General features: G+C 52.6%; 2 protein-coding genes across 2 annotated transcripts; both read left to right on the top strand.

Moving 5' to 3' along the window:
* Positions 1 to 12,221: 12,221 nt before the first annotated feature.
* Positions 12,222 to 15,012, top strand: LOC120646727 (glutamate decarboxylase 1-like). Its single transcript, XM_039923166.1, has 4 exons — positions 12,222 to 12,466; positions 12,669 to 12,873; positions 13,432 to 13,632; positions 13,727 to 15,012. The coding sequence occupies exons 1-4, from the start codon at positions 12,381 to 12,383 to the stop codon at positions 14,708 to 14,710; spliced, it is 1,476 nt and encodes a 491-aa protein (XP_039779100.1). The 5' UTR covers positions 12,222 to 12,380; the 3' UTR covers positions 14,711 to 15,012.
* Positions 15,013 to 15,662: 650 nt separating this feature from the next.
* On the top strand, positions 15,663 to 16,394 carry LOC120648202 (transcription factor MYB44-like). Its single transcript, XM_039924939.1, has one exon. It carries the CDS (start codon positions 15,663 to 15,665, stop codon positions 16,392 to 16,394), a length of 732 nt encoding a protein of 243 aa, XP_039780873.1.
* Positions 16,395 to 25,860: the final 9,466 nt, after the last annotated feature.

Genomic DNA, 25,860 nt, shown 5'->3' with positions numbered 1-25,860 from the left:
ATGTGGGACGTAGTCGGGGTGGTCCTCGCGGCCAAAGGCAATGGTATCCTTCGACCAGTCGAGGTAGGATGGCGTGGCTTTGGTGACGGAGAAGACCTCGCGGCGCTCGCGCTTGCGCTGCCGAGAAGTCATATTCGTCGTTGCTCCTCCAAAGATGAAGAAGGCGTTCTCCACTAGGGGGAACTCGTCATCTCCACCTTTGTCGCCCGCATCCTTCTTCTTGTCTTCGTCGCGATGTGCGATGCGGTTATAGTACTTCTTGAGCATTTCGCACTGCTCGAGGGTATGGTTGACCGGCCCCTTGTGATAAGGGCACGGTTTCTTAAGCATGTCGTCGAACTGGCCACCGCCACCTCGAGGGGGGCCTCGAGGACCTTTGCGGTCTGGGGCGGCAGCGAAGGCCTCCTCGGAGTCCTCCGCCCGCCCCGACTCACGCTGGTTTGGTGGGACCGGCTTCTTTCCCCTCCTCCCCCGCTTCAATTTCTTGGCGGGGGCGTTGGGCTTGACGCTGCCGCCCTCCGCGGGCGCATCGTCCTTGCGCTTGCTCGATTTGTCGTCGAAGATGGCACCAACAGCCTCCTCGCCAGCGGCAAAGTTGGTGGCAGCGTCGAACAACTCGTTGGTATTAACGGGTCGGCTTCTCGCGAGCTCATGCACCAGATTCCTGCACGTCGTACCCTCGAGGAAAGCGTTAATGACCTCGACGTGGGTGACGCTGGGGAGCTCGGTGCACTGCTTGGAGAAGCGCCGCACGTAGTCACGCAGGGATTCGCGGGGCTTCTGACGACACCCTTTGAGGTCCCAGGAGTTCCCAGGGCGCACGTACGTGCCCTGGAAATTGCCCACGAAGATGTGGACCAAGTCGGCCCAGTCGTGGATCTGGCCCGCAGGCAGGTGCTCGAGCCACGTTCATGTGGCGTCAGCAAGATGGAGAGGAAGGTTGCGGATGATGGCCGCATCCTCCGTCGCGCCGCCTAGCTGGCATGCTAGGCGGTAGTCGTTAAGCCAGACTGCAGGATCAGTCTCGCCCGAGTATTTGACGAGGGTGTTGGGTTGTCGGAAGCGCGGGGGGAAAGGCGCAGTTCGAATCTCCCGGCTGAACACCCGGGTGCCCGGAGGCTCCGGTGACTCACCCCTGTCGTGCTCAGGGTCGAAGCGTCCACCCCGTCGAGGGGTGTACCTCCTGCCGTCGATGATGTTGCGGGCGTCGCCGTCGCCGGTGTGTCCGCGAGTGTCACGGATTCGCTCCCTTACGGGAACTCTCCCGATGCGCTCGTGCACCGAGGGTGCCCTCGCAGCGGGCACTACGGCTGCCTTGCCCCTTCCCGCTGGGGGTGTGTGCACAGAAACCTCACAGTCCTGGTGCGCGGTCCCATCACACTGCTCCGGGGCCTTCGAGCGCATGCGAGACGCAGAACTCTCGGCCTGCTGCACGGCAGCTTGCTCGATGAGCTCCTGTGCCTCGCGGCGCAGGTTGCGACCCGAGGGTGTCGATGGCTCGGGCATAGCTTGGAGTAGGTAAGCCGCAGCGACGAGCTTCTTCCCCGCCGTCTTCAGTTCCGACGATTTGTCGACGTTGTCGTCGGCCATGATGCGCTCCCGGGCGACACGTCCCGCCGCCTGGGCATGTGTACCGCGCGTGGTACGCTGCTGCTCGAGTGCGGCGCGCAGCTCCTGGGTTTGTTGACGCTGCTCATCGAGCTTGGCTTGAAGCTCTTTGAGCTGCGTCATCTGGGCTTGTCGCGCCGCCGACCTTGACGAGGAAGGTGCTGCAAGCGGGTTCGCCGGTTGCTTTGCCCGCGCGTTCGCCCCGGCGTCCCCGTCGTTGCTTGGGGCGTTGTCGTTTTGCTCGCCCGCAAGGTCCACCATGAAGCATTCCCGGGAAGGATCGAAATCCCCCTCGCTGGAGTCTTCGGAGCAGGTGAGGCAGTAGGCCGTCGCCAGCTGGAACGAGCGAAGAGCGTCGTGGTCGTAGACCCCGGAGTAGTCCTCGGCCTCCTCGGCCGCGAAGTTGTTCATGAAGAAGTTGACGTCGTCGGCGATCAAGCTCGCCGTCTCAGGGTAGGATTCGTCGAGGGACGACGTAATGAGGCTGCGGATCGATAGAAGATGATGACCCGGCAGATCCTCATACTCGGTGAGGTCAGTGCTGATTGAAGAGGCGTAACTACGGGCGGCAGTGTTGCGCATCCCGAAGGGGAAGGGCGAGGGCGAAGTCGAGGCCCCCCTGGGAGGCATTGGCGCCGCTGCAGGTGACGGTGTCGGCACGGATGATGCCGAGGCACGTGATGACGAAACGGTAGCCCCGTTCGCCTCGATGCTGAGTTGCGACATGCCAGCCTCGACCCACGTGGGGGAGCTGTGGCGTGCCGCGCGACGACGCTCCGCGCGCGCTTGTCGCGAACGCTGACCCGAGCGCCTGTCGCGCCGGGCTGGCGTAGTCGGAGCGATGGGGTTGCGTCTGGGCGAGAGGAGCCGCATCAGGTAACCGTTGCCGGTCGCTCTGAACTCGAGACTCCCGAACCAGATCACAAACCCAGCGGGGAGCGGATCCGAGACACCCATGGGGTATGGGTTGGATCTGCTCGCCATCCCCTGGAGATCAAATGGGAAAAAAGAGAGAGAAAAAAGAATGTCACGCGGCTCCCCTACTTGGCGCGCCAACTGTCGGTGTCCCGGCCCGGGGGCCCGGATCCCAACTGGTGAATGCTGCGTGTTTTCTCGTCCCAGATGATGATGCAAGAGGCAATCACAGTAACGCACGGTTTACCCTGGTTCCGGCCGCGGGGCCGTACGTCCAGTAAAGGGGGTGTGCGATGGCACTGTATTATCTTGCACCCGGAGTGCTTGTAGTAGGGGGTACAAGCGAGGCGAGAGAGGGAGAGAAGCTCCCAAGTCTCGGCTAAGAGTGGAGTCGGTGGAGATGAGTGCTCTGTAGACCTTGCGCGTCCTCTTGAGGAGAGAAGCCAGAGAGGCCAAGCAGACTAGAGTCCAGACCAGAGAGATTAGCCCGCCCCCGCTAAAGGAAACCCACCTCCTCCTTTTATAGGCATAAGGAGGGGTGGTGTACACGAGTGGGGGCATGGAGGTCGTCGTTTTCCCTTGAATCGCGGGGTTACAGTGGTCGGATACTGTAGGATGTGCACTGTGGGAAGGCGGCGTGCGTCGCTGTCATCCTGGATGTCGTCCTGTGAGGATTGCGCCGTACGCCCTGCAGTGTTCCGGTGGTAGTAATGGCGCGGGATGGCCCCGGACTTCCTGGTCGGAGTGCTGGCGTGCACACTAGAAGGTCCGGGGGACGTGTGACGTCGCCGGGCCTTCGAGAGGAGGGGGGAGGTCCGGGATGTCGGCGGGAGCAGTACCGAGCCCGTCTTGTCCCACGTCGCAGGTCCCAAGGCGCTGCCACAGCGCCCGGGATGGTGGTGTGGTGACCAGAGTCAATGGATGGGACCCCGGTCATATCTACTGTGGGAGTGGCGGTCTGACGCCGCCCGTCCTTTGAGCCGTGGTGGAGTGGCTGGCTTTGAATGCCTTCGTACGGCGAGCGGTTGGGCGGCGGAGCCGTTTGTCCTTTGTGCCGAAGGACGGCCTCGAGCGAGGCGAGAGATGAGACGCCGCTCGAGGGTAGATCCGCTACCCTCGAGCGAGGCGGAGAATGAGTTACCCGCTCGAGGGTATATCCGCTACCCTCGAGCGAGGCGGAGATTGGTTTTCTGCACGGGGGTAGTTTCGCTATCCTCGAGCGAGACGGAGATTGCCCAGCGGAACCGAGAGGGACCCTCGAACGAGGCGGAGATTGTTCAGTGGGTTCGAGGGGAATGTGAATGGGCCGCACGCTGGGCTTCTTTGAGTCCTTTCCTTTCTTCCGGACGGGAAGCAGGCCGTGGGCCTTCGTGGGCCCTCGTGGGCCCAGTTGCTTTAACAGGTGTTTGTGTTTTTTAAAGCGATCTTAGTACCCCAATTAGGGTGTCCCTAATTGTGGTACCCGACAGTACTCGTAGTCGACTAGTATTCCAACATGTCGACACCTCATCTTTTATCTATTTGGTTATACTTATTGTTATTGCTGAATTGTTGATTTGAATGTGTAGCGAAAATGGCCTTTCATGTCATATTCCAATATATTGTTTTGGCGATTGATGACACACACAACACTTGGACTAATATGATTGTTAAGATGATCATTCTCAGACTTTTAGATTCAAGTGATGACAAAGAGAAGATAGGCAAAATTAGGCCCGAAGGGCCGCCTCTGCGGCAGGGGCAGCGCCCTGAAAGCTCTTCGGACGGTAGCACCGGAAGAACCGACGCATGAGCATCGGTGCATCCGATGGTTGTCGGAAGAACCGACGCCATGGTATTTTGGTGCAGAAGGAAATCGAAGCCAAGTCAGCTTATAGGCACCGGTTGAACCGATGGTTCAAAAAGAGGCATCAGTGCATTGGGCGTACTGTGTTCCAGAGACGATGCAAGTCGCGCAAAGAGCCAAGTCTTCAGCACCGGTTGAACCGGTGATGCATCGGTGCATGCCATCAGTGTAATGACGTCAGCAGTCAGGAGTTCAACGGCTACTTCGGGTTATGAGTGACCGGATGAACCGACGCTACCCCTGCCAGAGGCATCGGTTCATCCGATGATACACAGATTTTCTGCTGACCGTTGGAGCAACGACTACAAGACTTGGTGGCCTATATATATGCCTCACCCCGGCCATTTGAAGCTTGCTGGAGTTGCTGAAGATCCCACACACACCCAAGAACATCTCCAAGCCATACAAGAGCATCAAGATCATATCCTTAGATTTTAGCACTAGCTTGTAAAGTGTGAGTGCTAGAATAGCTCTTAGTGAGTGAGATTGCAAGGCCTTGAGCCTTTGTGCTGTGGTTCTCTAGTGAACCAAACAAGAGCTTGGTGCGCCGGCCTCCTTGGAGCTGCGAAGCTCGCCGGCAACGTCATCGACCCTCCGACTTGGTGTGGAGCGGCGACGACATCTTTGTGCGGGGGACGTGGAGACCCCCATCCTTTGTGGAGAAGCTCCTTAGTGGAACCCGAGGCCAAGGTGAACGTGATTGTGTTCACGGAAAAGACTTGGTGGCCGAGTAGCAATACTCTTAGTGAGTGCTACAACAACGTGGATGTAGGTGTGCCTTTGTGGCTAACCGAACCACGGGATAAACACCCGCGTCAAGAGTTTGCTATCTCCAATCCCGCTTAAAAATTTCCGCATTTAATACTTGCAACCTTTGTGCATTTACTTTCATAGAATAGTTTCTTGTTAGGAAAGACTATAGGGTGCATAACTCTTTTGGGATAAGAGTTTCACACAAGAATAATCTAGTTGCACATCTAGATAGCTTGATTTAGTTTAAGTTTTGTGCAAACTAGTTGGAGCCATATGTCAAGTTTTGTATAAGTACTAATTCACCCCATCCCCCTCTTAGGTTAGAGCACCCGATCACTTTCAGAATGGGTAAAAGTATACTTGTTTTGTTTTTCATAAGTATGTTTATTTCTATTTGATGACAATATATTATTACAGCGGTTATAATGTCCAGCGGCAGATTGATACTGAATTGCATTGTCTACCAGTAAAAACCTCTTTTTCAGTGGCCTGTGCAAAAGTCACCTTTTTCAGTATCTTACAGACAATTTTACTTTAATAAAATGTTTAATTTATTCATATAATCCCTCCTATTACTTACATGTAGACCCCTGATTTGGTTAGTTACTATTCATCGCGATCAGATTATTTTAAAATAATTTTTTATATAGATCATAATTGATAGTTGTGATTCAAATATTTATAAAAGCGGCCCAGTTTAGTTCGCGAAAACGTTTGGGTTTTGACACTGTAGCACTTTTGTTGTTATTTAACAATTAATATCCAATTACAGACTAAATAGGCTTAAAAGATTCGTTTCATGCTAATCAGTTAGACTGTGTAATTAGTTATTTTTGTCAACTACATTTAATGCTCAATGCATGTGTATAAAAATTCGATGTGACGAATACTGTAAAAAATATGTTAAATGCCCCCTAGGTTCTCAAATTTATCTCCCAGTCCTTACACTCCACCGCTTCGTCCACCGGCCGCCCGCCGCCACTACTCTCCTGACCGTCGGTGCCGTCGGGAAGCGCGGAGCCCCGTCGCCATCTGAAGCAGTCGAGCCCTGGGATCTCAATCTTTACACTCTGCTCCTGCAGCAAGTCTCCGACATGGCGGGCTGACGGCCTCACGGCCACCGGAGCCAAGCGCGCGCGCTTGAGTTCACGCAGCCAGCCATGGCAGGTTCGTCCGTACCAATCTCTTGTTCTGTTCCGTGATCCTACGTAGTATGAGGTTACGGTTGCCAATTGGGCAATTGATCGGGAGTTGTCCGAACAAAGCATGGTTTTCTTCCAGTTAATCCCGAGGTTTTACTGAACAAATCTGCTTTACGGAGCAGCCGAGCAGGCGTCCATCCATTCACGTTCACGATACCCACAAACGCATCCAAGGCAAGAAAAACACGAGCTGTGTGATTCCAAAAGAGGACCCGGCGTCGTCAACACCTAAAGATGATCTAGAAAAAAAGTTGAAACGTGGTCGGCCGGAGGTAGTAGAGCAACGCATAAACAATTCCTCGAATTCCTAGCTGGTTGGCAAGAAGATGCAAAGCACTGGTTCTTCCGTGGTTCGCTTCGCGTGAATTTTTTTTCCCAACCCGATTCCTTCTGGTGAAGGCGGATATGAAAGTACGCGTGCGAGCGCGAGTACGAGAGCGTGTTCCTTCTGCTGCCAACCGATTCCTGAAGCCCTGAACCTGGAAACCGGGGCCAAAGTGCATGTGCGAACATGCGCCTCCCCCAGGTGCAGAGTGCGGAGACGGACGCGATCCTTTCTAGACGGCTGTCTCTAGTAGCCGCGTCCCTTCCGCGCCTTTTGACTCCCGAGGCATCAGGATACAGGGGAGAGATCTCTGCAGAGGACGGCTGAAACTTTCGGCGTGCGATGCTGGTTTTCTGACCGTCACCTTGCAATGCATGTCTGCAGTTCGATCCGGGGAGGGGACAAACCAAACCGGTGGTTAATTTGGCGCCGCGCTTGACGTCGCAGCTGATCGAACTGCCGCCGAGTCAGCGACCGTTCTGCAGCGCAGACCTGACGATTCAGACGAGCGGTGGTTACGTTTACGTCTGAACATCGACCAAAGGCCTTCACCTTTCAGAAACAATACCGCAGACGACAGACGGACTGAGTGGCCGAACCGTGCAAGCAGGCAGCACCTAGCAACGCCGAGCCCAATCCTCAGGCGGGCGGCACTCTGTTTCGTATGGAGCAGAGACCACCGGCACGATGCGCAGCTGTGCGTTAGGACGGAGACCACGAGCTCACCAACTCACGGAGCGACCTGGGCCTCACCACTCACCGGCTCTGTCTCTGAGGTGATGATTTGGCATCGTGGTGCAGCCTCGGGCGGTTGAGCTCGCTCTCTCAAAAGGCACGCGTCGGTCGGTGGGCGGGGCCGGGACGGAGCGCGGAAACCCCGGCCACCAGTGCGCTGTGCTGTGCACGGCGTGGCCTGCCTTTTCTGGGACGGCAAGCCCAAGCCTGTGGGTGGACTCGCGCGCCCGCGGGATGCCGCGCGCGACCCGCGGGAGGGGGCAGGCCGGACTGGTGCCGGGCGGTTTCGCTTCAAGCCTCGCGGAAACCGGCGTCTGGACGGTTGATGCCGGACGCGGTCGGCCGCTGCTGCGAGGTGACTCGGCCCGTCGGGGACGGCACGGGCTTCCGTGCCTCTGTTTCGGTGGCATCTCGCGAGCTCGATGCCACATATTCCTCGCCTCTCGCCGTACGCTTTCGCGCTCCCGATGAGAACGGGGTTCGTCCTGCTGCGGTGACAGGCCTGTAGGTGGAAAAACTTCACTGCGGTTACATGATATACAACTCAAGAATGAGGATGAAAAGGCAGATGCTTTCTTTCAACATTTCGACAACATTCTGGGAGCTCCGGGAGATATCTTTTCTAGAATCAATTTTGACACTCTTGGTTTGCCCTCATCAATTTTGATACTCTTGGTTTGCCCTCAGTTGATTCGTCCACGCTAGATCAGTGCTTCAGCGAGGAAGAAGTTTGGAAGGCCATCTTGGAAATTCCGATTGATAAAGCTCCCGGTCCAGACGGCTTCACAGGTCTTTTCTATAGAAAAGCTTGGTCGATCATAAAGCCGGATATCATGAGAGCTTTTCATGCACTCTGGTCGTTGGATGGTAGAAGTTTGTACCTAGTCAACCAAGCTTTTATGGTGCTCTTGAAGAAAAGGAAAGATGCTATTACGGTCAGCGATTTTAGGCCCATAAGTCTCATCCACAGCTTTGCCAAGGTTTTTACGAAAGTTTTGGCATGTAGATTGGTACCACACATGGATCGGTTGGTAAAACCAAACCAAAGCGCTTTCATCCGTGGCCGAATGATACATGAGAACTTTAAAGCCGTCCAACTCACAGCAAGGCTGCTGCATCAGAAAAAGAAACCGACAGCTCTCCTAAAGATCGACATATCAAAGGCTTTTGATACAGTAAATTGGAGATTCCTCATTGATTTGCTTAAACAAATGGGTTTCTCTAGGAGATGGCAAAACTGGATCTCGATGATCCTCTCCTCGGCAAGCACAAAGATAATTGTCAATGGGTCCCTTGGTCGTCGCATTTGTCACGCAAGAGGCCTCAGGCAGGGCGACCCGCTCTCACCGTTGCTTTTTGTCCTCACAATGGAAGTGCTAAACGCTTTGCTTAAGAAAGCTGATGCATTGGGCCTGCTACTCCCACTCGATGATCGTGTAAAAGAGAGAGTCTTCCTATACGCCGATGATGTGGTTTTGTTTCTTCGGCCGCAGCAGCAAGATCTGGAACTAACAAAAGGGATCCTAGAAATTTTTGCCCGCGTATCTGGCCTCAGAACAAACATGGACAAGTGTCATATCTCGCCCATTCAATGCAACTTGAGGATACTGTGTCGTTGTTGCAACACTTCCCAGGCAAGCTTGGTCCGTTCCCAACAAAGTACCTAGGTATACCTCTGTCCCTCAAAAAATTGAGAAAGACTGATTTACAACCATTGATCGACAAAGTAAATGACCGCCTCCCCTCTTGGAAATCCAAGCTTTTAAATAAAGCTGGTCGTGCTATGCTGATCAAATCTGTTTTGTCAGCCATACCAACACACATTGCAATGGTAGTTGACATCTCCCCTTGGGCGATCAAATGTATTGACAACAAGAGGAGAGCTTTCTTGTGGAAGGGTGCTGAAGACGTCAAGGGGGGGGGGGGGGGGGGGCACTGCATGCTTGCTTGGCCCAAGGTCTGCAGGCCACCTGAGCTGGGCGGCCTTGGTTTTCTTGATCTCCAACTGTTTGGATACGCGCTGCGTATGCGTTGGCTTTGGCTGAGGACAGATGATAATAGGCCCTGGTCGCAGCTGCAGGATACACAAGAAAATATTGTTCATGCCATGTTTCACGCTTCAATCTCCATCGAATTAGGTGATGGCACTCGCTCTTTTTTCTGGACAGATCGATGGCTTCAGGGTAAATCCATTAAGGACCTGGCGCCATGCCTTTGCAATGCTGTTGGCCTGCGCATTCAGAGAAAAAGGACAGTTGCAGAAGGTCTGCAGGAGGACTTGTGGATTCGTGATATAACCGGTGCACTCACAGTTCAGGTGCTCCTTGATTATCTCTTGATTTGGGACCTCACGAGAAACATCATCCTCCATCCCGAGATCCCTGACCGCCTAATCTGGAAATGGACGGGTGATCACACTTTCTCCACAGCCTCAGCTTATAGGGCATTTTTCATTGGCCAATACTCTATACCAGGAGCTACAATCCTGAAAAAGACTCAGGCCCTAGATAAATGCAAATTCTTTGGTTGGCTTGTGCTCCATGATCGTTGCTGGACGGCTGCTAGAAGAAAGAGACACAATTTGCAGGATGATGATAGCTGTGCCCTTTGCTGTCAAGCTTCTGAAACAATTACTCACCTGCTGGTCAGCTGCCCTTTCTCCAAAGAATGTTGGTATGCTATTCTTCAAACTTTGCATTGGCAACCTTTGTTCCCCGATCGGGACCCCTTTTCTTTAGCAGAGTGGTGGTCAGGGGCCAGGAAAAGGTTACCCAAGACTGACCGCAGGTGTTTCGACTCCACAGTCATTCTCATCTCGTGGATACTTTGGATAGAACGTAACAAAAGGATTTTCGACCACCGTTCCAGATCAGTACAGCAACTCCTCTGCTCCATTGCTGATGAAGCTGTTCTTTGGACACTAGCAGGCTACAAACAAGTTGAGTGTCTACCTGTAGCTCTAGGTCGTCTTCCTGGTCGCGAATCTTTGGCTGTATTGTAATTTTTTCTTTCTTTGAGCGGGGTGGCCCATGGGTGCTCCGCAGTGTAACTTAAACTTTTGTGTGTTTTTTCTTCTCCTCCTCTTAATGAAACACGTGCTCAGGCACGTTCTCAAAAAAAGAGAACGGGGTTCGTCCAGCTCGCACGCTGTTTCGGCACTGCTTCACGGAACGGAACGGAACGGAGCGAGTCTGTGGGTTGCTGATAGGCGGAGATAGAGGGTGGCTGTGGCTCGGCGCGTCGGCTTAGGCCTGTTCTCACTTCTGAACCAGTAGTGCGTAGCGACCCAGCGAGTGGAGGACACAAAGGACTTTTTCTTTTGCTAGCTCGTCCCTCCTTTTTACCGCTTTTTTTCAGCACTGAAGCGTCAACTGCTAAATCTGGTGCCGCGATGCGAAACAGGCAACAAACCAAACTACGAACGAGGCAAACCGGAAAGTTCAGCGCCGAAGCGTATGCACGTCAAACGTCTCCGTACGTGCGTACATGTCGGTCTTCAAACCGGCTTGCTCGCAATGCTTCCGCGGACAGTGGTCCTTTTCAGAAAGCTTCAGAGCTTGTACTTGTACGCGTACACGGGTCAAAAAACCTAACCTTTTATTTGACCTTGCTCCGCCGGATCCTGTTTTTTCCTTTTCCTTTTGAACCAACGGTCAGATCAAGCCAAGTCCGGTTTACACTTAAACTATCAGAAAAGTCTAATTTTTAATCTTTAACTACGAAACTGGATAATAAAAGCCATCTAACTGTTGAAACCAGACAAATTTAGCTCCTTAGATGGTTTCGAAGGTGGTTTCGATTTTGTGAGAATTCTAAATATTCATATTTAAACTAAAAAATCCATAAGTAATTCATTTTAAATAAAAAAAATATGAAATGGGTATCATAAGTTTTCAAAATGTGTAGCTTTTCTATTGGCATGATGCTTGTCAGTTATTTCGATCTAAATTTTAAGATCATAATATTTGGTTGCTTGCAGTTATGCCTATTATTTTTGAATAAGTAAGATTCAAATAGAGCAATAATATCTATGTTATATTTTTAGAAAACTTTAGTACTAGTTTTATTTTTCTAATTTAAAATGAATTTGTTTTAATTTTTAGATCTAATCAGGTTTTTATTTTTTTAAAAAAATATAAAACCACTAAGGGTCAGATTTGCAGGATTTCAATAATTGGATGCCCTATGCTATCCGGTTTTGTAGTTGAACGTTGAAAATCAAACATTTGCGATAGAGGGTGTAAATTGGACTTTTCTCTTTATTTTTCTTGGTGCAAATGTAAAAGGCTGATCAACTATTATGGAGCAAAGTTGACTTGAATCAAAACGTGTTTTCCCAGAGCATAACTTAATTCTGCCTTTTTCTTTTAGAAAGATTACACGGCTATTATATACTGTACTCTAGCCTCTACCTCATGTGCGCCAAAGATTTTCCTTTTGACCCTTATCGTGACTGAATCAGGGCCTCCATCAATCCACCCTAAACAATGCTATTTTTTTTTACCTCCCACGGCGTCAAATAAAAAAGGAGAATAAGTCGCGGTGAGAACAAACCCACCTCGCTTGCCCTTGGTGCCCTCCTCTCCTCTGCAACTGTCTTACGACCCAAGTAGAAGTAGTCGCTGGAAATGGAAAGGTCTGCGGCGAGAAGCGCCGGACCGGGTTCCCCTCCGTCTCTTCACCGTTCCTTCTTGTACGTACGCACACGCATATACTACTACGCAGCAGGCTAGCGGATGGACATTTCTCTTGTCTCTTGCCCCAAGTCAAGATGGCCTTCCTTTTTATTCCCCTTGGCCTCGCCGCGTCGGGCGCGCATAAATAGCGGCCGCCCGGCCCCCGCCACAAGCACACACCAAACGCACATCGCGGCCAGCGCAAGTGCAGAGAGCTAGACAACCTCCCACCAGCTTCTCTTCTTCTTCTTCTCCAAGCCTGAACCAGATCCTTCAAGAGCAGGCTTGCGGCTTGCCGGGGTCGATCGATCGCAGCCGCCATGGTGCTCTCCAAGGCCGTCTCCGAGAGTGACATGTCCGTGCACTCCACGTTCGCGTCCCGCTACGTCCGCTCCTCGCTCCCGAGGCAAGTACCCCCATCTCCCCCCTCTGCAGCTGTTCTTGAAATTGGACCCGCTACTCTCTCGCATCTGTTCTTGCCGCCGGGCTGGAACGTCACCCTAGGCTCTGATGAACGATGCCTGCTTTCTCCTCTCCGAGACTCTGGTGACCCTGTGATGAGACTTTGGACTGAAGAATATCTGCTTTTGATTGGTGCTCGAGAGCAGGTACCGCATGCCGGAGAACTCGATCCCCAAGGAGGCGGCGTACCAGATCATCAACGACGAGCTGATGCTGGACGGGAACCCGCGCCTGAACCTGGCGTCCTTCGTCACCACCTGGATGGAGCCCGAGTGCGACAAGCTCATCATGGCCGCCATCAACAAGAACTACGTCGACATGGACGAGTACCCCGTCACCACCGAGCTCCAGGTACGAACATCACCCGACGACTTTGATCCTCTGATGGGTGCGGCGAATTTTTTTCTGCTTTATTTTCTCGTCGTGCTCTCACACCGGAGCGGGGAGAGCCTGTTCTTGGCCGGCCCTGCCTGGGGCCGGCCCTGCTGGCACAATTGTTTAGGTTGCTGATAGGAGGAAGCCCCCACTTGTTTTTCCCCGGCGCACCCCACGAGCTGCTGATAGATTAATTTATCCGTCGTTGATTACTTTTTTTCCTGAAGAAAGTGTTCATCATCAGTTCCCGTCATCATGTAATGGGGCTCAGACGAACTTTTTTTAACAAATAAAAAAAGAATGCGAGCGAGATCACACAAATTATAATGTTAAATGAAAGGGGGCCGTGTCAGTTTTGGGCCGCCGCTAAGCCTGTTCACCTTGGGGCGGGCTGGCTGTGGGCTTGTGGCAGCACAGCAGCATACTGACTGAGATTTTTCTTCCTCTAAAAAAAAGACTGAGATTTTTCTTCCTCTAAAAAAAAGACAGATTTTTCTTCCTTGTTTTCTCTGACACGCTAGTTTGCATCTGCAGAACCGGTGCGTGAACATGATCGCGCATCTCTTCAACGCGCCGCTGGGCGAGTCCGAGACGGCGGTGGGCGTCGGCACGGTGGGCTCGTCGGAGGCCATCATGCTGGCCGGGCTGGCCTTCAAGCGCCGGTGGCAGAACAAGCGCAAGGCCGAGGGCAAGCCCTTCGACAAGCCCAACATCGTCACCGGCGCCAACGTCCAGGTAACAATTTGATTTCGATGATTGCCCCGCGCGATCAGCTACAAAATCCCCATAGCTCTGACCAATCGCAACCTGCTTTCTGATCGGTACACAGGTTTGCTGGGAAAAGTTCGCGAGGTACTTCGAGGTGGAGCTCCGGGAGGTGAAGCTGCGCGACGGCTACTACGTGATGGACCCGGAGAAGGCGGTGGAGATGGTGGACGAGAACACCATCTGCGTGGCCGCGATCCTGGGCTCCACGCTCAACGGCGAGTTCGAGGACGTGAAGCTGCTCAACGACCTGCTGGAGGTGAAGAACGCCGAGACCGGGTGGGGGACGCCCATCCACGTGGACGCCGCCAGCGGCGGCTTCATCGCGCCGTTCCTGTACCCGGAGTTGGAGTGGGACTTCCGGCTGCCGTGGGTGAAGAGCATCAACGTCAGCGGCCACAAGTACGGTCTCGTCTACGCCGGCATCGGCTGGTGCGTCTGGCGCAGCAAGGAGGACCTGCCGGAGGAGCTCATCTTCCACATCAACTACCTCGGCGCCGACCAGCCGACCTTCACGCTCAACTTCTCCAAGGGCTCCAGCCAGGTCATCGCCCAGTACTACCAGCTCATCCGCCACGGCTTCGAGGGGTACCGGAACATCATGGAGAACTGCCACGAGAACGCCATGCTGCTCAAGAGGGGCCTCGAGAGGACGGGGCGCTTCGACATCGTGTCCAAGGACGAGGGCGTGCCGCTGGTGGCCTTCTCGCTCAAGGACCGCAGCCGGCACGACGAGTTCGAGATCTCCGACATGCTGCGCCGCTTCGGCTGGATCGTGCCGGCCTACACCATGCCCCCCGACGCGCAGCACGTCACGGTGCTCCGCGTCGTCATCCGGGAGGAGTTCAGCCGCACCCTCGCCGAGCGCCTCGTCCTCGACATCGAAAAGGTGATGTACCAGCTGGACGCGCTGCCGTCCAGGCTCCCGCCCCCGCTCCCGCCGGCGCCGTTGCTCGCCAAGAAGAAGTCGGAGCTGGAGACGCAGAGGTCGGTGACGGATGCGTGGAAGAAGTTTGTGCTCGCCAAGAAGACCAACGGCGTCTGCTAGTTGCCTCGCTCCCAGCTGCTGTGTTCCATCAACACAAAACCACGCATCACCATGGGGGCATGGTGTGAGCCACCGATATTATTTATTTCCGTGCTGATTTGAGTGAGAGCTACGGTCTAATATATAGAAATCTAGGCAGAGTCTGTTGCTGAAAATTTGTTTCGGCTTTCGGTAATTTTTGCAGTTGCAATGTGCTGAGTTGGTCTGTTTCCTCTTTCCTGGGTGTTCGCCATTTACGCGAATTGTTAATTGACATAACTAAAACTATCAATCAATTGCAAGTTGGAGCTGCATTTTCTTTTTGTCTGAGCTGTGCCCTTTTTCTTTCAAGTACTAGACTAGAAGCTATTACTGAATTTCCTGTTCTGAACTTCTGATTGAAGGGAAAACGGGGATGCACGGAGCTTACTGATGAACTATACTATTGCTTTACTCGTTTTCCTATCTGAAACGAAGACCAGAAAATGTAGCAGCGGCGACATCCTCCACAGGGGTCTATGCCAATTGCCGTGTATCCGTCGGCGTGATGAAGAAAGTTGTAGCGGCCGCCCCACTCTGTTTCAGGCTTTCAGCCGCGGCAGCCCATCCCATCCCAACCCCCCTGCCGCTGCTGACGCGGCCCCCCAGCCGAATCGAGTCCGTTCCAGGGAGGGAGGAAAGAAATTGAGTCGTGCGCCGTGCGCGTCGCGAATCCCACCCGAGGTCGGAGTCGGACCCCACTCGCCGCAACCCTTTTCCCGCGTCGAACTCGAGTTCGCCCCTGCGCCGCCGCCGACCCGTAGCGAACTCGACTCCCGTCGCCGCAAACTATATATAAGGCCACCCGCCGCAGCGGCCGCGGCACCCAAGTACCCAACCCAACTAACCGCCGCGTCCTGCATCCACTCCCGCAAGCCCCCGCACCAGCAGCCTCTGCCCCCCAAGAAACAAGGCGCGAGGAAGAGGGCGATCCATGGCGATGCAGGACGACGAGGCGGCGGCCGAGGCCGGCGGCGTCCACCCGGTGGCGATGAAGAAGTCGGCGTGGACCAAGGAGGAGGACGCCGCGCTGCGGGAGCAGGTGCGGGCGCACGGCCCGCAGAACTGGGCGGCCATCAGCGCGGCGCTGCCCGGGCGCAACCCCAAGTCGTGCCGCCTGCGCTGGTGGCAGCACCTGACCCCCGCCGTCGACGCCATGCGGCCCTTCACCCCCGAGGAGGACGACAAGATCGCCTGCCTCCACCGCCTCTACCCCAACAAGTGGGCCACTATCGCGGGCTTCCTCCCCGGCCGCTCCGACAACGCCGTCAAGAACCGCTGGAACTCGGTCCTCGGCAAGCACCCGCAGCCGCAGCACCAGCAGTGGGCGCTCGCCGCCCCGCTCCGCCGCGTCTCCGACGGGACGCTCCCGCTGTTCCCTCTCGCGTCGGGGGATGTCAGGGCGTGTGGCCGGAGCGCCCGGGTGCTCCGCCACCCGCCGCCCGGCGACGTCGCGGGGGATGATCTGAGCGGCGCGTGCCTGGAGCTGTTCCCGCTGGCGCCAGGGGACCTCGCCGGGGCCAACGGCACGAGCGAGGAGGCGGAGATGGATGTGGATCGCAGCGACGACGACCCGACGGCCGCCGGGCTGCGGCTCTGGCCGTGCACGAGGGCCGCATCAATGGCGGCCTTCAAGGCGATGGTGCAGGCAGTTCGGGCGCCCTAGATCCTCTCTGTCTTTGCCTGAATTTCTGTTGTTTTTTTTGACCCGCTGAGCGATGAAGGATCTGTAAAGGATTTCCTCGGCCGACTGAACTCCCGATAGGATAGTGGATCGTAATACTAAAAATCGAGCTAGAACTTAAGTTCTGTTGTCTTCCAATTTTGAGACTGCATTTGGGGAACTATGCTGAAAATTTCGCGAATGTTTCGGAGACCAAGCGGATTCGGGGAATTTCACTGCGTTACCTCTGTATCGTGGTTATCTGCCCGGTCTTGTCTCCACTCTCCACTGATTGTTCAGTTCACCGCGCGTACAATGTAAACCTGTATTCTGCTACCTGCGTCGGCGAAAGACGCTTCGTTAGGCCAGTCTTCTTGAGGTGTTAGGGCAAGGGCAATGGTTATCGCCCTACCTGATCTTAAGATGGGCCCACAAGTCAGTTGGCAATAGTTGTTGTACCGCCCACAATGGTTGGGGTTTAAATTGACATTAGAGGTAGGATCCATCAACAAATAAAAAATTCGAATTGAAGCATGCAGTCTGCAGACCATGCTCAGGAAGCAGCGAGAGCAAAAGGAGATGAGAGAGAAATCGTTTGTTTATTCCTTATGTCTACACCCTAAACTTATGGTGCACCTTAATGCTTTTTCTCTTAGAGTGCAACTCCACAATGGCTATTGCCACTGTATTTATTGCCTAATGCCACCTTTTCATCACATTGGGGCTGCCCTTATACTACAGTTATTAAGATTAAAAATTTAATAACCAAGCTGGAGAAGTGTCATATTTTTTTAGACAAGGAGAAGTGTCATGTTGATAAAACTTCTCTCTCATCTTATAAAATTTTCCCTTCTCTCTACTTATAATAACATTTTCATGTTACTAAATTTGCTGATATAGTATAAAATTTACTGAGTTGCTCCTTCTCAACTAATTGAGTTTTGGATTTTCTATCAATCCATCAGAAATAAAGCCCCACCTCACCTAATTTTTTCTTCGCCCTTTCCTGACTCTCATTCTTCAACTTTGGTGAGATTTCGACAAGGTTAGAGGTTCGGCGTTCGGCTCCCGGGTTAGGGGTTCTAGGTTTGCCGTAGGGCGGCTGCTCACCACCTGCCAATATACAGCAGCAGGCCGGCTCGGCAGAGGAGGCGGGCACTGGGGCGGCAAAGGCGCGGCGGCAAAGACCGACCGGTTGGGCCGACACTTGGGCGGGGAAGTTGGCGGCGGCGGCGGGACCCTAGCCACGGCGTGTAGTGCAGCCACGAGTGACGCACGCACCTGCTCAACTCGATCGGACTTTTTTCTCGCCTGCTCGTGCATATGCGTTTACAGGAACATCCTGTCACTGACAGAGTGGGGAAACGAGATTCTGAAATGCAAAAATTTCCGCACTCCGTACAAGTTAGAAAAAAGAACGAATGCTTTGTATATGCAGTCATGAAACTAGTATTTCAGAATCGAATTAATCCTGTTTGTTTTTAGTTATTTTCGAAACTGAACCCGTTTAACTTCGTTTGTGTCTTGGGTCTTGTTCAGTTGCCTTTAAAATTTCAAAACTTCACAAGATTCCCCATCACATCAAATATTTCAAAGCATGCCTGAAGTATAAATGTAGCTAAACAAAATAACTAATTATACAGTTTGCCCATAATTTGCGAGACGAATCTTTTGAGCCTAATTAATCCATGACAGAATAATATTACCAAATACAAATGAAAGTGTTACATTACTTTATATCCAAAAAATTTCACATCTAAACAGGGCCTTTAAACAGGGCCTTGGTAGTTGCAGTCTGCGGTATTTATTAAGAAAAGAACATGCGGCCTGGGCCAGATCGGAGCATGCATTAGCTGGCTAGTAAGAAATTAACAAAATTTCACGGAGCAGTATTGTATAGTCACAAATTAGCTATCATCCCTCCCTTGTTAATCTAGAATGGTTGGAGTTTATAGAACTCTGAAGTGATGTCCCGTTGCTTACCAGGATTTCAGGCTACAAATGTCTCAATTCTTCGTCGATTCGGTGGTTTCTTTTAGTTCTGCCGACCTGTAAACCGCAGGGCTTTCAACGGCAACCATTGCTTTCTGCGTCAGCCATGACCAGACCTAGGACGTAATAGGAGCTATACTGCTATAGTCATTGTTGACCGAGTTCCTCACGTTCTCACCTCCTCCTTCGTTTGCGCTTGGCCGGCGGCTCCGCCAAACGGCCTCGCCACGCATGCACGCGCCCATCTCGCGCACGGCACGCACGACGCGCAGCTCCCGCACGGGTCTCGCTCCACGTAGCTCGCTCGCCCGGTGTGCTCGCTGCACAACCGCATGCACAGGCGCTGCCTGTTGTAACCTATATATTGTGACTTGAGATCAATACAACAGATTGTCTTGGCTCTCACTCTTTCATGGTATCAGTTGCTCAACTCTGATCCTCCTCCTCCTCATCCTTCCCTGCCATGGCCTCCGCCGTCAACCCTCTCTACGGGATCGACAGCTCCGTCCACGACGACGATTCCTCCTCCTCCTCGTCTTCCGTTGCCGACAGCGGCGCTGCTCCGGTGCCACCTCCTCCGCTCTCCGCCAGCACGCTGCAAACGGTGAACATCCGCTCCCATGTTCCGGTGGTCCTCGACGTCGCCGAGCCCAATCACGCGGAATGGCGGTGCTTCTTCGACTCCGTCATCAGCAAGTTCGGCCTCGCCGCACACGTCGCCGTGCCGCCGACCCGCCGACAACGCCGCGATCAGGAGTGGATGATGGTCGACCAGTGCATCATCAGCTGGCTGTACAACTCCGTGTCCTGGGATGTCCTCGACTTCGCTCGCGCCCCCGACGCCACCGCGTACGAGGTCTGGGAGCGCATCGACGACATGTTCCGCGACAACCAGCTCCACCGCGCGGTCTACCTTGAGGCGGAGTTCCGCGGCCTCTACCAAGGAGACATGACGATCGGCTAGTACACCGCCCGGCTCAAGCAGCTCGCCGACGCCCTCCGCGACATCGGCCAGCCCGTCTCGGAACCAAGCCAGGTTCTGAACTTGATCCGCGGCCTCTCCCCCAAGTACCGCCACACCGTCTCCGCCCTCACCGCCAAGCACCCGCCCCACACCTTCCTCTCTGCACGCTCCTACCTACTCCTCGAGGAGCTCTACGACAAGGAGCAGTCCAAGATGGCATCCCACCACGCCCTTGTCGCCACCGCCAATGGCTCCGGTCGGGCCTCTGCCCCGACTGGCCAGTCCGGCGCTCCTGGCAAGGCATCGTCATCCTCCAAGAAGAAGAAGAAGACGGCTCCCTCCAGGGGTCAGACCTCCGCTCCACCACCGTTGCCGGCCAGGGCTCCGGCGGCGGTACCGCGTCCAGGCCCCCCTTCCCCAACGCCCCGTGGGCCTCGGGCTACAACCCGTGGACCGGCATGGTCCAGGCGTGGCCCATGCCGTTCCGTCACCCCGGCGCCGGCGTCCTCGGCCCACGTCCCGGCTCCAACCCGCATCAGGCCCACTACGCCGTCCCCGCGCCAGCCAACGGCCCAGCTTCGACTGCGCCTGATCCAACTCAGGGCGTTCCCGCGCACGGCGTCTGGGACCAGAGCGCCCTCCTCGCCGCCCTCGCCAATGTCGGTGTTCCACCCGCCGGCTCCAGCTCCTCCGAGTGGTTCCTCGACACCGGCGCTACTTCGCACATGGCCGACTCCTCTGGTAACCTCCACTCTCTCCATCCCCTCCCACGAGCTGCTCCCATCACCGTGGGCAATGGGGCCACTCTTCCCGTCACCCACCAGGCGGCGACTTCCTTTCCCACTTCCGCTGCTCCTCTCCACCTCCGCAACATTCTTGTCTCGCTCGATCTGATTAAGAATTTAGTTTCCGTTCGTTCCCTTACTCGTGATAACAATGTTAGCGTCGAGTTTGACCCCTTTGGCTTTTCCATCAAGGATCTACCCACTCGAACGGAGATGCTCCGATGTAACAGCTCCGGCGACCTGTACCCGCTGCATGTTCCGGCGCCACAAGCCTTGCTCGCCTCCACCGAACTTTGGCACCAGCGCCTTGGACATCTGGGTCTCCACTCCGCCCTGCCGTCTCATCAAGATCTTCAGTTCGACACCAATAAAACTGCCGGGCACACTTGCCGTGCCTGCCAGCTTAGAAAGCATGTCCGGCTTCCCTTTTCAGCTTCTGAGTCCGTTAGCTATTTCCCTTTTCAACTTGTTCATGCCGATGTTTGGACATCACCTGTTGTTAGCAACTTTGGTTACCGATATTATCTTGTAATCATCGATGACTTTACTCACTATACATGGTCTTTCCCTTTGCGTGCAAAGTCTGAGGTCTTCCCCCTTATTCAGCACTTCCACGCCTACATCCTTACTCAGTTTCAGCTTCCATTATTGGCCTTGCAAAACGACAATGGGAAAGAGTTCGACAACTTCGCCCTCCGCACGTTCTTCGCCGATCACGGCATCGCGCTAAGGCTTTCGTGCCCCTACACGTCGCCACAAAACGGCAAGGCGGAGCGCATCATCCGCACCCTAAACGACAGCGTTCGCAGCATGCTTATCCACTCTAACATGCCCGCGTCCTTCTGGGCCGAGGCGCTGTCTACTGCTACCTATCTCCTTAACAGGCGGCCATGTCGAGCTACTGGGACGGCGACCCCATTCGAGTATCTCTTCGGCTTGCCACCGGACTATGCGCACCTTCGGGTGTTCGGGTCCCTCTGCTACCCCAACCTCGCCGCCACCACACGCGCACAAGCTGAGCGCTCGGTCTTCGGCGTGCGCCTTCCTCGGGTACCCGCTAGACCACAAGGGCTACCGCTGCTTCGACTTGGCTTCTCGGTGTGTCATCGTGTCGCGGCACGTGGTCTTCGACGAGACCGTCTTCCCATACCGTGCGCCGCCGTCTCCGTCGTCCGCACCAGTTCCCGGCCCTGTGATCGACAACACTGTCTTAGTGCCGGTCGCGGGCACCTCGCCTCGGCCGCCCAAGCGGCGCCGGCTGCACCACGCACCACCTGCTCCGACTGCCGCCGCCACGCCGCCGCTCCCGGAATCATCCGGCGAGGCCTCTGCGTCACCATCGCCATCTCTGCAGGTGCCTTCGATGGACGCTTCCACCGGCTCCGCCCGTGCCCCTGCGACCACGTCAGAGCCCGCTCCATCCAGCGCACCCGTACCGGCCGGCTGTAAGCATCTAGGCCCTCAAGGTATGTTTCGGTGATTAATGACAACCATTATTGTGACTAATGAGTTTGTGCAGCTTAAAAGATCTTTATCGCTCATTTGGTCATATGTCAAAAGAGGCCCCTCAATTTCGGTTATTCTAAAAGGCGATCTCGGTTTTCAACTTATATATGTCAAGGCTAAGGATCTTTCTAGTCCTAAGTGTCACAAGGTTGAGAAGGACACTTAGGTTAGTATAGGTTTTATAGTTTTATAGTGATCGCACTATTAAGAGGGGTTAAGGCTAAGTAACTTGAGCATGGACATGATCATTTGAAAATGGATGCACACTATGGTCACTCAGGTTTCTAGAAGTTCAAATAAGTGGTTCTCAAACTATATCTCAAGAATATTTGGATTTCATTCAAGACTCAAATCAGAAAAGACAAAATCAGAAAAAGTCTATACACCGGTTTAACCGACGCTCTCAATTTTCTATACGTCGGTTAAACGAAGTCAGCAGAGTCTGGACAAATTCAATACACCGGTTAAACCGACGTGTTTGAATTTAACGTCGGTGCATTAGTCCAGAGTTGGTTTTTCCAGGGCAATTCAAGTTCTATTCACCGGATTAACCGACGCTGTTTGAATCAAGACGTCGGTGCAATTGACCAGTGAGATGGTTTTTTCAGAGGAATTCAAAAGTTGTACTCACCGGTTAAACCGACGATAGGTTTGAGTTAACGTCGGTGCAGTTGTCCAGAGACTTGGTTTTTCAGTGGTTCAGTGGACAACTACACTCACCGGTTAAACCGATGCTACGTCGGTTAATCTGCCCCAGTTGTAACGGCTAGTTTTCAGAAGAGGCAGTTTACATTCACCGGTTAAACCGACGATGACAATGGGGGGTACGTCGGATTAACCGGCGCTACGCAGTTTTCTGGCAGCTTTTCTCCAACGGCTCTATTTGTGTGAGCTGCCTATATATACCCCTCCAATGGGTCATTTCGCCCACTCTTGACACCAGGCAACATCCAAACACTCATACCATAGTCAAGAGCCACCTTGAGCTTCATCATTCACATACTTGTGCATTCAATCAATCAAGAAGCAAGATTAAGGACTTGAGTAGAGAGAAGCTAGTGTGCATCCGTTCTTGGTGATCGGTTCTTGCTCAAGTGAAGGCCTTAGCTTGTTACTCTTGGTGATTGGCATCACCTAGGCGATCTTGGTGATCGAGGTGTTTCTCGCGGAGCTTGCCAAGGATTGTGGGAGCCCGGAGAAGAAGATTGTACGTGGCTTGATCTCCACCACGCCGGGATGGTGAACGGAGACTCTTAGTGAGCGCCCTCGTCTCGGTGACTTGGGAGGTGACAAGACTCTTTGAGAGTGTCACAACGTGGATTAGGGGTGTGTGCCAACACATCGATACCACGGGAAAAAATCCGGTTGTCTCTTGTCCATTCCTTTTATTCAAGCATTTTCCTTCATGCAATTTACTCATGTGCTTGACTTAGAGATCATAACTTAGCTCTACATTGCTAGGCTTTACTTTGTTTTTATCTCTCTTAGCTTGTGTAGGTAGCTTAGTTATCCGGTTGGTGAATTGGTGCCCTACTAGCTTTGCATAGGTTAAGGTTGCCTTACTTTGTTTTAGAAATTGAAAAAGGCCCAATTCACCCCCCCTCTTGGTCCATCGATCCTTACAATTGGTATCAGAGCCTCGTTGCTCATTTGGATCATTAGGCTTCACCGCCTAGAGCTATGGCCAAGATGGGTGGTTCGCCGCCTCACTTCGAGGGCAAGAACTTTGCCTATTGGAAAGTTCGCATGGCCGCATACCTTGATGCGATTGCCCCCGAAGTATGGTTGGCGACTAAGACCGGGTTCACCGGAACTCCCACCACCGAACAATTAAAATGGAATGCTAAGGCTAGAAATGCAATTTTCGAAGCCATTAGTGAGGAAGTCTTTGCTAGAGTTAATGGCATGGACTTAGCAAGTGATATATGGAAAGAACTAATTGAAATTCATGAAGGCTCCACAAAAGTCCGTGAACAAAAATATCACTTGTTTAGAGCTAAGTATGATTCTTTTAAAATGCTAGCTCATGAAAATTGCAATGATATGTACTCTCGCTTGAATGTCATTGTCAAGGACATTAATGCACTTGAAATATCCAAAATTGACAGTGCCTCCATCAATCGCAAGATTCTCATGCTCCTCCCGAAGCCCAAGTATAACATCATCAATGCTATGCTTCAAAAGGAGAATCTTGACACAATGGAAGTAGGAGAACTTGTGGGCGAAATTCGCGCTCATGAGATGAGTATCCTTGGTATGTCCGAAGAGCCAACTTCAAGCAAATCAATTGCTCTAAAGACCAAGGCAAACAAAGCCCGCAAGCTCAAGATGATCAAGCAAGATTCTAGCTCAAGCAATGAAGAAGATGATCATCATGAAAGCTCATCCGATGTTGAAGATGATGGAGAGCTTGCTCTTATGATGAGAAAGTTCACCCGCTTGAATGACAAGATCAACAAGAAGGGGTTCAACTTTGACTCTAAGAAGGGAATGTTCCGGCCAATGGATGTCAAGAACAAAATTTGCTACAATTGTGGAGAAAAAGGTCACATCCGTCCAAATTGCCCCAAGCCGGACAAAAGAAACAAGGATCACAAGAGCAAGCATCGCCATGATTCAAGCGATGATGAAGAAGAAGAAAGGAAGAACAAAAACAAGAGACTTGGGAAGAAAAAGAGCCATGACAAGAAGACCAAGCTCTTCCCAAAGAAGAAAGGGCACACCAAGAGAAGCTTCTTGGTGGAAAAACAAGAGTGGGTGACCGATGTCTCATCAAGCGAAGATTCAAGTGATGAAGAAGACATAGTCACCATCGCCCTCACAAATGAAGAACCATCACTACCTCCACCTCCAATGTGCCTCATGGCCAAAGGTAACTCTAAGGTATGTGAGAGTGAAGATGATAGTGATGATGAGCTTGACCCTAATGAGTTTGCTAACCTCATTAATGAGTATACATCCGTCATCAAGAGGGAAAAGGGCAAAGTCAAGATTCTTGAGAGCACTCGTGCAAAGTTAGAGCTTGCCCACTCCGATTTGCTTGGCAAGTACAATGACTTGCTCAAAAAGCACAATGAGTCACTTGTACTTGCTAAGCAAGTTGAAGAGAGCCACAAAAAGCTTAAACAAGAGCATAGGGAGTTGGCTCACAAGTATCAAGAACTTGAATTTGCCTATGAAGCAATTGACCCAAGTCTTGAGAACTTTGCTCATGAAACTATTGAGAAGGTCAATGCTTCTACTTCATGTGATGACCTACTCATTAATGCAAATGCTACTAATGCTTTGTCCGAGCTTGCACCTTCTAGGGAAAAGGAATTGATGGATCAAGTTGCAAGCCTCAAGAGTAGTGTGGAGAAGCTCTCAAGAGGAGAATACATCCACAAAGAGATTCTCTTCAACAATGCCCGTGACTATGGCAAGAGAGGTCTTGGTTCATTTCCGGAGCCAAACATAGCCACTACTCCTTCTCCGGAGATCAAGATTAGCTTCATCAAGGAAGTTGGATCATATTGCCAACATTGCCAAGTCACCGGGCACCACACTAGGGAGTGCACTTTACCATCACGTCCTCTTCCTAAATTACCCAAGAATTACTCTTCAATATTTCAAAATAACCATTTTCTCTTGAGTAAGGTGAAGGGTAAGGTGAAGGCCAAATTCATTGGCAAACTCACTAAGGAGTCAAAGAAGAAGCTCCCCAAGCAACTTTGGGTCCCAAAAGCTCTTGTCACACATGTGCAAGGCCCAAAGCTTGTTTGGGTTCCTAAAACTCAAAAGTGAATTCTCATGTGTGTAGGTGAACTACAAAGCCGGTGGAAAACATTGGGTACTTGATAGCGGTTGCTCTCAACATATGACCGGCAATGATAGCATGTTCACCTCCCTTGAAGACCCCGGCGATCATGAACATGTCACCTATGGTGATAACTCAAGGGGAAAAGTTTTAGGTTTGGGTAGAATAGCAATCTCTAAAGATTTATCTATTTCTAATGTTTTGTTTGTAGAAGCACTTAGTTTTAATCTTATTTCAATTGCTCAATTGTGTGATCTTGGACTAACGTGTGCCTTTGACAAGAATGGTGTTGTAGTAACTCATGAAAAAGACAAGTCATTGGTATTCACGGGGTTTAGGCATGGCAACATTTACTTGGTGGATTTCTCTTCAAAGCAAACAAGCACCATGACATGCCTCTTCACCAAGTCTTCTCTTGGGTGGCTT

This window comes from Panicum virgatum, chromosome 9K (assembly GCF_016808335.1).
Source record: "Panicum virgatum strain AP13 chromosome 9K, P.virgatum_v5, whole genome shotgun sequence".
NCBI classification, from domain to species: Eukaryota; Viridiplantae; Streptophyta; class Magnoliopsida; order Poales; family Poaceae; genus Panicum; species Panicum virgatum.
This window is presented reverse-complemented; position numbering and strand designations above follow the sequence as displayed.

Coding starts and splice junctions, on each gene's coding strand:
- LOC120646727 (XM_039923166.1), top strand. CDS start 12,381: ATGGTGCTCTCCAAGGCCGTCTCCGAGAGTGACATGTCCGTGCACTCC. Junction 12,467..12,668: donor GTCCGCTCCTCGCTCCCGAG/GCAAGTACCCCC, acceptor GCTCGAGAGCAG/GTACCGCATGCCGGAGAACT. Junction 13,633..13,726: donor TCACCGGCGCCAACGTCCAG/GTAACAATTTGA, acceptor ATCGGTACACAG/GTTTGCTGGGAAAAGTTCGC.
- LOC120648202 (XM_039924939.1), top strand. CDS start 15,663: ATGGCGATGCAGGACGACGAGGCGGCGGCCGAGGCCGGCGGCGTCCAC.